The 14,213-nt window shown below is 31.0% G+C and overlaps 1 protein-coding gene across 1 annotated transcript; it reads left to right on the top strand.

The window, feature by feature from the left end:
• The first annotated feature begins 7,933 nt into the window (after nt 1-7,933).
• LOC120080407 (phosphatidylglycerophosphate phosphatase PTPMT1-like) lies at nt 7,934-10,833 on the top strand. The gene is made up of 6 exons (XM_039035061.1): nt 7,934-8,522; nt 8,902-9,024; nt 9,316-9,409; nt 9,504-9,586; nt 9,724-9,813; nt 10,071-10,833. The coding sequence occupies exons 1-6, from the start codon at nt 8,046-8,048 to the stop codon at nt 10,338-10,340; spliced, it is 1,137 nt and encodes a 378-aa protein (XP_038890989.1). The 5' UTR covers nt 7,934-8,045; the 3' UTR covers nt 10,341-10,833.
• Nucleotides 10,834-14,213: the final 3,380 nt, after the last annotated feature.

Here is a 14,213-nt window from a genome sequence, read left to right as displayed (position 1 = left end):
CCTGAGCAAGATATACAAATTCCTATGGGTCTCCTCGACGTCTGAAGAATAGTTTATACTCCCAGTGATGTTAACGCAATCTTGCCGATACAACATAGTGGTTCGATGAAGATGGACTGGTCGTACAAACATCAAGGATCAAAGGTCCTGGGTTTTATCTTGACGCTACATATCGTCTCCTTTATTTCGCTCTTCCTTTCTCGAAATAGTTCACGCATTTGAAGAATGTTATCTGAGAAAAGCCATTTATTTAGGCAACTTCGAGCAGTCCCTCTTATTGAAGACGTACTATTTGAGTAAATCTCTGATCTAGAGCATTATTGTCGATCCATTCCAACTCTCCATTAGGACTCAAAAAAAGGGTGATACTGGCCTGCCATCGGGATGTGCACATAGGTACCCATAGTGCTTAGACTCACACTAAAACATACATAAAATGTTGTAAAAATTAAAAAACTTTCTAAGTATTCTAGTCTCTGAGAGTGAATTCCCATTTTTCTTTGTTAAAATTATCTCATTTTTCTCAACTTCGTCTTTATAGAGTTCAATGTACCTTCATAGATTAAGGAGTGAAAAAAAACTAGACACCCTGAAACCATCGCATGCGGTAATAAACCCCATATAAAACTTATGCCGGTACAGAACCCACAGAAAAAAACATTTAAAAATGATATATTATATCAAATTTATTTACTGTCTATGTTATATGAAATTTTGCTGTTACATGTAAACATTATTCACTAACTATTGATTTTTTAATTTAAAAATCAATACGAAATGCGAAAATTCAAATTTGTATATCCATCATTAAGTGTTTAACTCATGTAAACAGATTCAACTAGACAATGTCCAGAGAAGTGCTCCACTTTGCTATTGCTCACCTAAGACAATGTCTACAATCGCCGCGCGCATTGTCCATGAGTAGTTTATGTTCACCGACGTGCATGCAATCACATCATATAATGAAGTATTTTTTTTCTCTGTATAACTTATTTATATCGTGATCACATTTATATCTTTCGTCAGTTTTATATGCTTCCGAATATTTTTTGATGAATTTATTAGAGATTTGTTATTTGAGAGTTATTTTCATATTTCCGGAGCTTTTCTTTGTCTTATGAATGACGTATTCAATAAATACATCTGATATAATTTATTTTCAAGTAATTAATTAATTTGTATGTTTGTTTATAATTATATATGAAGAATGTATTAAATTTACAATTAATAAATTGTAAATATTTATAAACTCATTATAAGATAATATCTAAAGGAGTGAGCCCAAATAAATGCCAATTCCACATCATCTCTCTATTTCTATATATGTAGTGATATTGCTTAAATTAATTATAGAGTATATTACAACGAAAGTAGCTTTGATATAATCTAATATATTTCAGATATTTTGTTGTTGTCTAATTGATATTATAAACTCAAGCATTTATTATAGTATAATAATCATAGATATTAAAAGCATTCCCAATTTTATTATGATCTATATGATATATCAAAATATTATAGTTATATCAACATAATATATCCTAAACACTATACTTCAATTTATTGTCTAATTATATTCAATTATTGTATAATAATCTAATATATTCAATTATAATCTAATGATTATTCAATTATAAGTATATTATTACTTTTTTGCTTTTATTTAATGATCTTCATTCTTTTTTGATAATAAAATATTATACTCTTCTATGGAAAGTTCAAATAAAGTGAAGACTCTCGCTCTCTCCTAAGATCTTGCTCTCTCACTCTCGCTCTCTCCTAAGATCTCGCTCTCTCGATCTCGATCTCGCTCTCTCCTAAGATCTTGCTCTCTCACTCTCACTCTCTCGATCTCGCTCTCGCTCTCGCTCTCTCTGTTATTGTTGTTATTTTTCCATTAATGATTACTAGCTTTTATTTCTTCTGGAACAATCACAAACACTTTTTTTATTATATATCTACTTTTTTGTTCGTAGACAAAGCTAATTTGGAATTGTCTTTCATTCCAAGGCATAACTTGTATCCATGCGCTTCATATTCACCTGGAGTTTGCTCCCAGAAATATAGTCATCCCCACCCCCTCACGTCAATCCAACAAGCCTCCATCTAATTCGAAATGATAACAAAATGCATAAGTTGTTAGAAGCAGTTTGAGTACACAGATACATATAGTATATCATCTCATTACTTTATTTCCTCTATGAGGGAAAAAGAAAAGTAATAAACCTGTAATCTCGAGGATGGATGTGTGTCGAAACTTCAACCTTCGACAACCTAAGCGAGATTCGCGAGATTTTCCTTGTCGAGGGTTGAAGTTTTGGCTTATGTATTGTTTCCAAGTTTTTCTCTGTTCGTCGAGTTCTCAATGTTCGACCTCTAGCTTCGAATTCCCAAAACAACAATATTTCTCTAATAAGTTTCAAAACAACAATATTTCTCTAATAAGTTTTGAAAACAACAATATTAATATTAAAGATCCCACGCAGACCCACCCATCACCGCCCCCTCTCCTTTTCGTTTTCCTTCAAGAACTGCGAAGAGCCGCAACCCTAGCCGTCACTTCGTCTCGTCGCCAACAATTTAGCCGTTAGCTGCCACTTCCTCGTGCCAAACACCGTTTGCCAATCAGCGTCGAAATCGTCGGTCTCTTTCCTCCTTTGCGACTCCAGACACTGGAGATATGACCGTGCCTTCCCCAACTGCCCTAGCCTCCAATCGAAGCAATCTGTGCACCACCTAACCTCTAGATCTGTCGATGAAGCAACCGTTCATTTCAATCAACGTTGGCCTGAGTTCCGTCGTCATTCCGGTCAGGCACTGTTGAGTTCGCTGACTGCCACTGCCTAATCTTACGAAATTTTGAGTTTCGGTAAGAGTTGGTTTATTTTGGGCAAGAATTGGGTTTTTCAAGATTTATGGGTGTCACTTTGTTTTAGAAGCAATTTTGGTTAATACCCATTGTGTGGACTTTCAGGATTAGGATGTTGGAAGATTTTTGGGCATTGCTATCAAGAAAGAGACCATTCTTTTCGATGGAAATTTTTTAGAGTTGGGTAAGTTTTATATAAGTTGTGGTTGGTTATCCTTTGGACTTAGACCCCGAGGATTTATTTAATCTTGGACTCACTTTCTAGGCTATAGTTGCTAAACTAAACTTGTGGTTAATGTCATAGGACTAAGCGGCCTAGATTAGATTTATAAAGTTAATTAGTGGACCCTAGAAGCATGATTTTGTCTTTGTGATATACTTTATGAGTATTATGAGCATGTTTGAATTTCTAAACAGTACTGAAGTATGATTAGACCAATGGGGTAGTTTATCGTCTCGTCTTGATGCATGTTTTATTTCAGAGGACCAACAAGTCTAGTTTCATGTTTGACGGTGTGCCTTTGGGCCACTAGACATGCGTGAATCAACAAGTTCATGTTCATGTTACTTTTTCCTATTTGACAGTGTGCCTTCAGGCCGCTAGACATGCGTGAATCGACAGGTTCACATTCATGTTGCTTTTCCATGTTTGACGGTGTGCCTTTGGGCCGCTAGACATGCGTTAATCGACAGGTTCACATTCATGTTACTTTTTCATATTTGATGGTGTGCCTTCGGGCCGCTAGACATGCGTGAATCGACAGGTTTACATTCATGTTACTTTTCCATATTTGACGGTGTGCCTTTAGGTCGCTAGACATACGTGAATCGGCCACTAGACATGAAAGTCAAAGCAAGATAGTACGTTCTTTGATTTTCTTTTCATTATCTAAGACAGTTGTAATTGTTTGAGCCACAGGCCCATCATTCTCTACTTATGGATGCATAGCCTGATCCCGGCTATGAAGCACAGATACTTCATGTGAGGCAAAGAATCAGTATCAGACACGTATCGGATACTGATACTTCCAGATACTTCCCAGATACGTATCTGACATGCGATTTGACGTATCTATACTTTCAGATACTTTTCAGATACGTATCTGACACGCGATTTGACGTATCTATACTTTCAGATACGTATCTGACACGCGATTTGATGTATCTATTTCTATATGTACTTTTTCTTTAAGAAAAAAGATAAGTAACTTATTTAATCTTTCTTAATCTAAAATTAGGCAACTTATTTAAAAAACTCACTACTCAAATCCAAAACTAAAGAAAAATAAATAAATAAATGACCAAACCCTAAACTAGAATCATCTAATTTCCAAATTCACATTTGAGTCCCCACAAGGTCCACCAAAATATAAACCATTTGGATATCTTCAACAATAACTTCTTCGTTTATCTTCATACTTCTCTCTCTAATCTTCTCTTTCTTATTCTTTGCAACGTGAATCACTTTTCTATTGCATTTTATTAACTATTGTACTTCAACATCTTATATGTTGCTTTTTTTGTATTGTATTTCAGTGTTTGTATTCTATTTTGTACTATTGTTATTAACTTGTATGCTAAATTTATCTATATCCTAGATTTTTTTGAAGAAAAAAAATATCTTCAACGTATCAGTATATTCATTTTTTAGAAATATATATTAAAAAAATATATAAAAAATGGCGCATCCTTCGACGTATCCGTATCTTGGTTTTTTAGAAATTAACGAATCGTCGTATCCGATTGTATCCATATTGTGTAGCCGTATCTATGTCTGTGCTTCATAGGATCTGGGTAATGGGATCACTTACTGAGTATTTTATACTTAACCTTTTATCTTTATATGTTTTTCAGGTAAAAGCAAGGATACTCGGGCGACTAACAAGAGGAATCCATGTTAGTGCCAAAGGAACTAGAAACGCTTCCGCATTTGAATCTTTATGTCTTCTCATGTTTTTTTTTGTTTTTTTTATTTATTTACTTCATGTTAAGAGGTATCTCGGGTCAAACAATTTGAAATCTTGAGTCAAAGTCAAAATAGTTTCTTTATACACTTAAGTAATCCAAAATCTTATTATTTTATTTTATTTTTTTGTTTTATTTCTTCAATGAGAACATTTATGCATGCATGCAATAACGATTCCCTTTTTAGTTGTCCTAAGAAGTCGGGTTGTTACATTATATATCCCTAAATCTTAGGCATATGTTATGGTGGTTATGTTTCCAAAATTATTCACTTGCTACGAAACTTCTTCCAACAAAGTATCTAACCCCAGCTTAAAATTGCAACAATTGGCATGCTTTAAGCATGTATTTTGCAATTTGTCCTAGCATTATTATTATTAATATAGGACATATATTTAATATATATGGATAAATATAACAAAGTAAGTAGAATATATATCTTAATAGAAATGAGACCAAAATTATAATATAGAGTATATATTGTATAACAACTTTAAATCTTTAGTTGTTTTAAATATATTTGAACTAAATATTGTATATATTTGAAATAAACCTGGTATATATTAGAAGATAACGTAGATGAAAACCAAGAATTGGTATTATAATTATGTATTAAATGCAATCTAGTGAATTTGGAGATTCTAAATTTTAAGTCAAAATTTAAAATTTGTAAAACGAAAAAATTGTAAGATAAATTAGGGAAGAAAAAAAAAGTTCTAAATTTAATGGAAATAAAAATTTCCTTTTTGTGATGGGTTTTTATTTTTATTAAAAAAAAAAAAAAAAAAAAAAAAAAAAAAAAAACTACTTAGACACAAGATTTCCATACTTTTTTTTCTCTCCATATTTGTGTCCATTCGATATTTTTAATAAAAATGCTAGAAATTAATGGGGTATTATAGACTTTTGACCTTTATTTTATGTAATATTATAACATATTAGATTGTTCATTAAAAAATGGTGAATTTAAGTCATTCTTATAATTTGGCCTATTTAATTAGGCTATTACTAGAAAACCCCTTTTTCTTATATATATTTATTAACTAGATTTTTTTGTTCATTTAGTATGATACTTTTGCTAGTTAGAACTACAACATTGTTCATGTGGACAATTTTATCTGATTAAATATTTATTCAACGTATTATTCTTATATTATTATTGTTATTATGAAGCCACAATTTAGCATATTACAAAAACAATTTTCATATTAATTTAGTCGTTATTTTTTTCCTACAAAATCTTATCATTTGTTATTTCATGGTTAACATTGATTGAAAAGTATGAATGATTATAAAAATGAAACATAACCAGAGATGTTTAGATTTTAAAAAGTAGAAAAGAAGTTATAACTCCTAATACTTTTATTTTTAGACCGAACAACCAAAATGATATTAGTTAAAAATTTGTGGATTTCTTTTAAATTACAACCACAAACAATCAACTTGTTGATCTCTGAAGATGAGACAATAATGACTCTACAAATATGTATAGCACCTTATGTGTACAAAATGAATTTTTGGGTGTTTTTCAAAGGGAAAAAAAGTACTTTGAGAATTTGGTTTTCCCCACATTTTTCTTCACAAATACCCCTTTTCTCCCTTTTTTTTTTTTTTTTTTTTTAACTTTATTGTCTATCTTCTTATCTAAAATAAAGAGAGAAAAACTTTCTTTTATAGCCTTAGTGGAAAGCTTAGTAAGATTTCCCATATTAATTTTTTTTTTTCTATTATCAATAAAGATAAACAAAGTCGGTGACCACATGAGGTTGGGTTGATTTGGAAATATGATATATATGTGCCTTTAATTTTAAATAAGAAACTTACATCTCAAAAAATAAAAAGAAAGAAAAGAGAAAAAGGAAAAGAAACTTATCTAAGATATATAATATGTTTGCTCATTTTTGTTATTTAAAATAAATTTATTTTACTTTTGTCTCTAAAAAATTTAAATATTGACACCTAGTCCACTATTTAGAATTTTATATCCTTTATTTATGTCATTTATCACTATGCTAGGTTCATGATTTTAATATATTTGGTTGTTTGATATTAGGTAAATGTAATGTTTAAATTATTAGTGGATATACCGTTAAATTAAATTTTTTTAAATAATATTAAGAATTAAATGATATCTCTACCATATTTGGTAAGTATCTATATATCTTAGTATGAAGATTTACACTAATAACAATATATTTAACTTAAGTTGGAAGCAAATTAATTATTAATTTATAGAATGTTTATGCATTTCAAATATCTCCCATATATTTTAAATAAATCTTAAAATAATCAAGGTTGAACTTTTCTTTATAAAAGATCGTATTATTAACATTCACTTAATAAATTTTGAAAATACATTCACATAAAGTCTTTTTTTAGGAACATTATTGTTATTACAACCAATTTCAACGAAAAATAATTAATTTTTTTTTTTCACGACGAGAGAAATTAACTTTAAATGACTAGATTACTATTTTGTTTTCTTTTTTCTATATTTGAAAATTAAGTTTATTTAAATACTCATTTCTATTATGTTCTTTCTAGTTTTCTTACTCCATTATCTACTTTTTAAAAACGTTTTGAAAAATCAAGATAATTTTCTAAAATTATATACAAATATATATTAAAAACATGATTTTAAAAAAATGGCTTTGAGTACATAAATATTTCGAAGGAAGATGAAAAACCTATCTAAAAGTCATAAAGAAACCAACCACATAAAAAAATTAAAAAAAAAAAAAAACAAAATAAAACGGTTATTAAACGAGCTCAAATATTTATGAAAAAACTTAGACTAAAATTAGACAAAAAAAAAAAAAATAGAAATAGAACGAAAACCAAAATATGTAACAAATGAGTATCTTATCCAAATAATAGATTATATTGCAAATTCTGTTAGTATAGTTTGAAAAAGATAGAGTTTAGCCAGTGTAGTTTATGATTAGAATTTAATTTGATAAAATTCTCTTAATCTAGTTTTTTCAAAATCATAAAGATTAAAATTTAACTTTTCAGGACAAGAGACCAAATTTACAATTTAACTGAAATAATATTATTAGAATTCAACCTAGAATGTATACATGTGGCACCTCAAACCAAATTGGGGGAAGAATTTAGAATCGATTCTGAATTGAGAAAATTTTGGGTTTGTTCGGATAAAAAGCTTCTTCCTCATTGACTATTCAGTTTCCATATAATTCGCATTCTGTGGATGATTCCATTTCATCCCACCTTTCTCTCCGATCGGCTCATACTTCACAGATTCTCTCACTCTCCCATCTCTCTAAATTCAATCCTTTCCTTATCATCTGTTGTTCTGTTTCAGTTTCTTTCGCTTTCCAATCCATACCCCTTTTCCTTCTCCCTCTTTGACTCTCATTTTTTGCTGAAATTGCGCTTTGATTTGCCCCCAATTGCCTGGAATTTGGATTTTCTGATCTGGGGTTTCGATTTTTTCATCTGGGTATTGGATTTTGCTTCTGGGATTTGTGGGATGAAGATCGTGGAATTGGAAGATGCTGGAAATGACCGGGAAACTGAAATCGGTAGTGGTCAGATTGTGAAAGTCGATGCTAAAAGAGCTTTGGTTGGGGCTGGGGCTCGAATCCTGTTTTACCCTACCCTTTTGTATAACGTGCTTCGGAACAAAATGGAAGCTGAATTCAGATGGTGGGATGAAGTTGATCAGGTTGGTTCGTTGGTTGATTGAATTTCTTCGTTTTGGTTTTGCTCTAATTCTGATCGGACTGCTTATGGGTTTGTTTTCATCGGATTCAAAATGTCTCCCTAGATTAACCATTTTATTATGTTTTTGAAGTTTGAACGTGTTTTGACCTGTTTGACTTTTGATCAGCTTTGATTGTTTAACTTCGTATGTATGATGAATTTGATGGTCAGAATCTGATAAATTTGATGATAAAACTGTGGATTTGTAGAAATTAAACGAATTTGTTTGATTGTGTTTATGTAATTTTTGTTACAGATTTGTCTCTGCACTATATACTGATCAATAATTTTCCATTGTGTTTTCTGTTATTAATGTCAATAACTTTGTTTTGTTTTCCCAGTTTCTTTTGCTGGGTGCAGTGCCCTTCCCCAAAGACGTGCCGAGATTGAAGAAGCTTGGTGTTGGTGGTGTTATCACTCTCAATGAACCTTATGAAACACTAGTTCCATCTTCCTTGTATTATGTGAGTTATGCTCATTCTTTATTTGCAGCTGTTCTCGTATATATTCTTGGACTCAGCTCGAAAAATTGTGTTGCTCACTGGATTGAAACTGGATACTATTGCTTGATTCAATTGAAGAGAGCTGAGTTTTCTTGTTTTGCATAGCCTGAGGACTTTGAATGAAAATTTTTCTTTCTATGTCAGACTTGTTCCTTTCCTATAAGATTGAATATTGAAGTTTTTTTTTTTTTTTTTTTTTTTTTTTTTTTTTTTTTTGTGGGGTTAATCATGAGAGTTTTGAATATTCTGCAGCGCCATGGAATCGACCACTTAAAGATCCCAACGAGAGATTATTGTTTTGCTCCTAAATTTTCTGATATCAGTCGAGCTGTTGACTTTATTCACAGTGAGTTATTTTCTTGTAGTTTTTGTAGCTTCATTTCTTCCTATGTTTCTTCCAAGTGTGCTATGGTTTTATACATTTTTGCTTTTATCTTCAGGAAATGCATCATCTGGTAAAACAACATACGTCCATTGTAAAGCAGGACGAGGAAGGAGCACAACTATTGTGCTTTGCTATTTGGTAATATCATGTACCCTTTTCAGAAATTCTGTACTATTGTGAGATGTTTGAAGAAGAAATAATCTTATGAAATATATAGCGTTTTGATCTTGCACGATGAGTTGAGATTGTGTTGATTTGCTTTTTTGAATTTTCAGGTCAGACATAAGCACATGACCCCATCTACTGCACTGGAATACGTGCGCTCTAGAAGACCACGTGTATTGCTCGCCCCCTCACAGTGGGAGGTAATAGAAATTACTCTCAAACATGAAGTCTTTCAGATCAGAAGCTTGTGGAAATCACATAGTTTTTAGTTCAACTGTTGTTTTCTCTCATTTATGTTGCTTTCATATCTATAAATTGGGTATATCAATTGCCAAGTATTGTGTTCTGTGACAAGCTTTTGGGATTACTTTTCTTTTAGTTATTTACCCATTCTCTATAATATATTGTCATTCTGGGTTTCATTTTTGGTTATCCTTATTGGTCTTATAACACACAGGCTGTTCAAGAATACAGCAACCACGGACCCGTTACGAGTTCTAGCTCACCCTCAGGAGGAGATGCAGTCCTCATTACAAAAGACGATTTAGAAGGATATCATGGAACATGTATCGATAGTGCGGGTAGAGAACTTGCAGTAGTCCCTAGAATGGGTAAGTCAAAGCCCATGATAGCAAGGTTGTCATGCCTCTTTTCCTCTTTGATAGTTCATGGCAGTACTGGATCTCTCATTAAGCGTCTGCCCGCACCGGAGGCTCGTGCTTGTTGATGATGACCATGGCAACCTCCTCTTGTATAGATGTGTCAAGGAAGTAAGAATCAAACTCTTGATTAGAGTGGAGAAGTGAATGGAAAAGGCTCGAACAACGTCGTTTGCCTGAAGCTCGTAGAACACTAAACAGTGATTAGGTTGTACATAACTGGTACATCAAAATTTTCCCTTCCCTTGAATAATCTTCTCAAGAAAACAGAGAAAACCTCATGGTTTGTGCTGATGGAAAATATTAAGGTTGTTGGCTACAGAGTCAAAAAAAAAAAAAAAAAAAAAAAAAAAAAAGTTACGACCTTACTTGAACGAGATCTATTCTATAGGTTGTAACCATGTCGTGTCTTCTATAGGTTGTAACCATGTCGTGTCTTCTATGGTTCCTTGTAGCAGCAGCAAAAACAAGTTCTATGTAAACTCATGATAGCTTATGCCACATGTTGAATATTTGAAACGGCAAACCCAAACCTCAATGGAGAAAGTAACTTTATTTAAATACTTTCTCAATTACAACTTGTCACGTGGCAAACTTGTTCAAATCTCTACTCTATATTAATTAAACTTGAGACGGAAAAATCATATATTGAAGTTGGATTTTTTTTTTTCTGGAGTTTTAGAAAGTGTAATTTTTTACTTTTTGAATAATACCTGTTTTAACTAGATGAGTTACGTCTTTCAATGCATCTAGTTGGGATTCTTCGATACATCTACCCACAACTTGTCGTTGTATCTTTCTCTAAATTGAATAGCTAGTTTTAAACAACTATTTATGGTTTGGTAATGTGTCCCTATCAAACGTAGAAAGAAGATAAATTGTATTAGTTGTGATGTTAGTTGGGACGAAGAGATGACTAAATCAGATTGTGACCAACTTTGAAAAGTTTGTCGAATGGTTTCTAAATTTCTTACATGCTTTTGGGTTATGGGTTACTATTAATTGTTTTTGTGTGAAAGAAACGTCACCCTTCTTACTATCAATTATCTCTTATAATTTATTTATTTATTTATTTATTTTTGTGTACTATAGCTTGCCAAAACTTTAACACCTCAATAATTTGATCTATCCAATTATCTAATTATAGATAGAAAAAAAAAGTCAAAATTCAATTAAAAACTGTTCTGTGTTCTAAAAGAAACTTCCGTAAAATATATTTTTTTATTTGAATCCTAATTTTAGAAAATGGTTTTTTTTAAGAAAAAAAAAAAACTGATTTAGAGAGAAAGAAAGGTTGATGGAATGGAATCCATTGCTCTTCTCATGTATAATGTCATCTTTGGATTCTCATTGAAGAGGATTGATTAGTTGACCTTTGTGAATAGTTTAATGGACTATAAGATTTTGAAAAATATATATAAAGTACCTTTAAAATGCTTTGGAAATATGGAAAAAAAAAAAAAAAAAAAAAAAAACTTTGTGATGTGTAGCCAAAATCATAAAAACTTTAATAAAAATCTTTCCAGCTAATTAAATATATGTTCTATATATATGTACTTTTAATTATTTAGTACGTCACGTCACTATTATTTAAAAAGCTTCAATTTAGTATCTTATGTACTAATATTTTCCAATTTAATCTTGAAAATTTGCTATTTCTAATCTAAAAAAATTTTCATTTTACAAAATATTATCTTTATAAAAATTACCTTTTTTTTTTAATATCTTTCTTACTTTTCGAGATTTTAATGGGAAGAATTGCATAAAGAAAATAAAGTGATGGATAATAACTTAGTGGCCTCATATTTAGTGAGTTGGTGTATTTAGAGTGAAAAAGGTCAATAAACTCTTTTTTTTTTTCTCTCTTTTTTGAGGAATTTAAACTCTAATTTTCTTTCAATTGGTTTGAAACCTAGAATTCCTCTCTTAGAAGCATTTTTTTTTTTTTTTTTTTTTTTGCCAACTTACTAAGTATTATGTCGTGTAAAGTTTTGAACAGGGACATACTAGGTTGATATTTGTTAAAACTCACATGAGACTAAATTCAAAATTTTTAATTAACAAAAACTAAAATGAAAAAAGAAAAAGAAAATCTAATATTAGTGGGACTAAAACATATATTTAACCTTATTTTAACTAATAAAAGTTACAATATTAAATTTTAAATAGGTGACCATCACAGATTGAACTTATGACCTTTTAGTCCTTTTTCAAAGTCATGGCCCACTATTTACCACTAGGTCAACCCATGATGGTTAGTCATGGTCCTATCATTCCAGATCTCCACTCGATTGATCTACGTGTTCCAAATTATTCCTAGCTTGTTACTAATTATGAGAATGATTTCATATTAGTTATACCTATATCAAATAAATTGTCCTTGATCATGGGAAGAGGAGATGTTCAGAAAAATTGAATAATAATTTCCTTATACTTAGAGCCTAAGTAAAGTAGTTTACATTTATAAAATTGGTTTGTCTATAGTAAACATATCTCATTAAACTTATAATTAGAAATAGTAGAAGAGAATACATTAGAGTATATGATTGGTCAATTAAAAATTTCAATGCAAAAAAGGGGGGGAAACCCATGTCTATGGGCACATTGTGGAAGAATCCAAGAAAAGGTTGAGTTTGGCCATGTTGTGATATTCCTCTTTGCACTACTATAATTCTTATTGCAACTTCTTTTTGGGACCAAAATCTGCAAACCAAAAAAGAAGACCCTTAACCCTAACTAAACTCAAATCTCTTCTCTCTCAAACCCATAGATACTCTAATAATTATTATATATACACTCTTTCCCTACCTTTAAAAGCAACCAAAATCTTACATTAAACAACAACTAAGAAATATCACTTTCTTTTTAGGTTCAACCAATTTATCACTTTTTTCCCCTTTTTTTTTTATCATTTCATATCAATTTAAAATAGGCTACATCCTTCCCTCCTAATATTCCCACCCACCACCCCTAACCCCCTTAGGATCTTTCCTTTCTAACAACCTTTTATCTAAGTTTACATATTTATATTTTGAATGGTTTTTTTAAACAAAATGTCTGATAATGGGATCAAGGAGTGCACTGGGATATCACAACTAGGTTGATACATCCTTAGCACCTTCATCATATCCCGAGATATTTTGAATGGTTGAGTTAGCTACCTCATAGTGGTTCGCTCTGCCTACAAACCTAGAACTTTATAATTCTAAAATAAAAGATAAGTTTATTCATCAAATAAAAGGAGAAAGGAAGAGAGAGATTTGGAAGATGGATGAGCACACATTATATACAATAGGTCATTTTCAAATCCAAAAGTTTATTCTTGTCACACTCTCTTTCTTTTTTATATTCATAATATATTTTTGTTTCATTTCTTTTATTCCTTTTAGAAACTAGGATTGAAACAGCTACCAAATCACTTCCAATATTTTTATTATATAGTTTTCATGCACGTCTTCAAAATCAAAAAAGAACCCAACATGCACCACGTTACTCTCTATATAAAAATTACTGCAAAAATAAAATAAAGTTGGAATAATTTGGAATAGAATAAAGCAAAAAAGGAAGCTAAATTAAGAGTTGTCCCAACCAACATACCAAAAAACATGAAAATTGACATAAAGTATTATGAAACCCATGTTATTCTTACACAAAGAGAAAAGGATCACCAAAATTTCCCAAGCTGCAAGAAGAAAAAATCGACATCTCGGAGGAAAAAAACCGACGTTATCAAAACCCTACCAAGATGTATATGGACAAAAATCTAAACTCCAAACACAAACTCTGGTAAGTCTTTATTCTTTGGTTGGATGAGAAAGAATAAAAAGGAAAATTAAAAGCACATTCTTTGATTTCCCATTGAGATATGTTTAAAGTTGATTTACTTTTTATGAAAAGGAAAAAAAAGAAGAAAATATGCCGTTTATAACAATGACATATTA

This window comes from Benincasa hispida, chromosome 6 (assembly GCF_009727055.1).
Source record: "Benincasa hispida cultivar B227 chromosome 6, ASM972705v1, whole genome shotgun sequence".
Taxonomy (NCBI): Eukaryota; Viridiplantae; Streptophyta; class Magnoliopsida; order Cucurbitales; family Cucurbitaceae; genus Benincasa; species Benincasa hispida.
The sequence above is the reverse complement of the archived record's forward strand: the minus strand, read 5'-3'. Positions and strand labels throughout refer to the sequence as shown.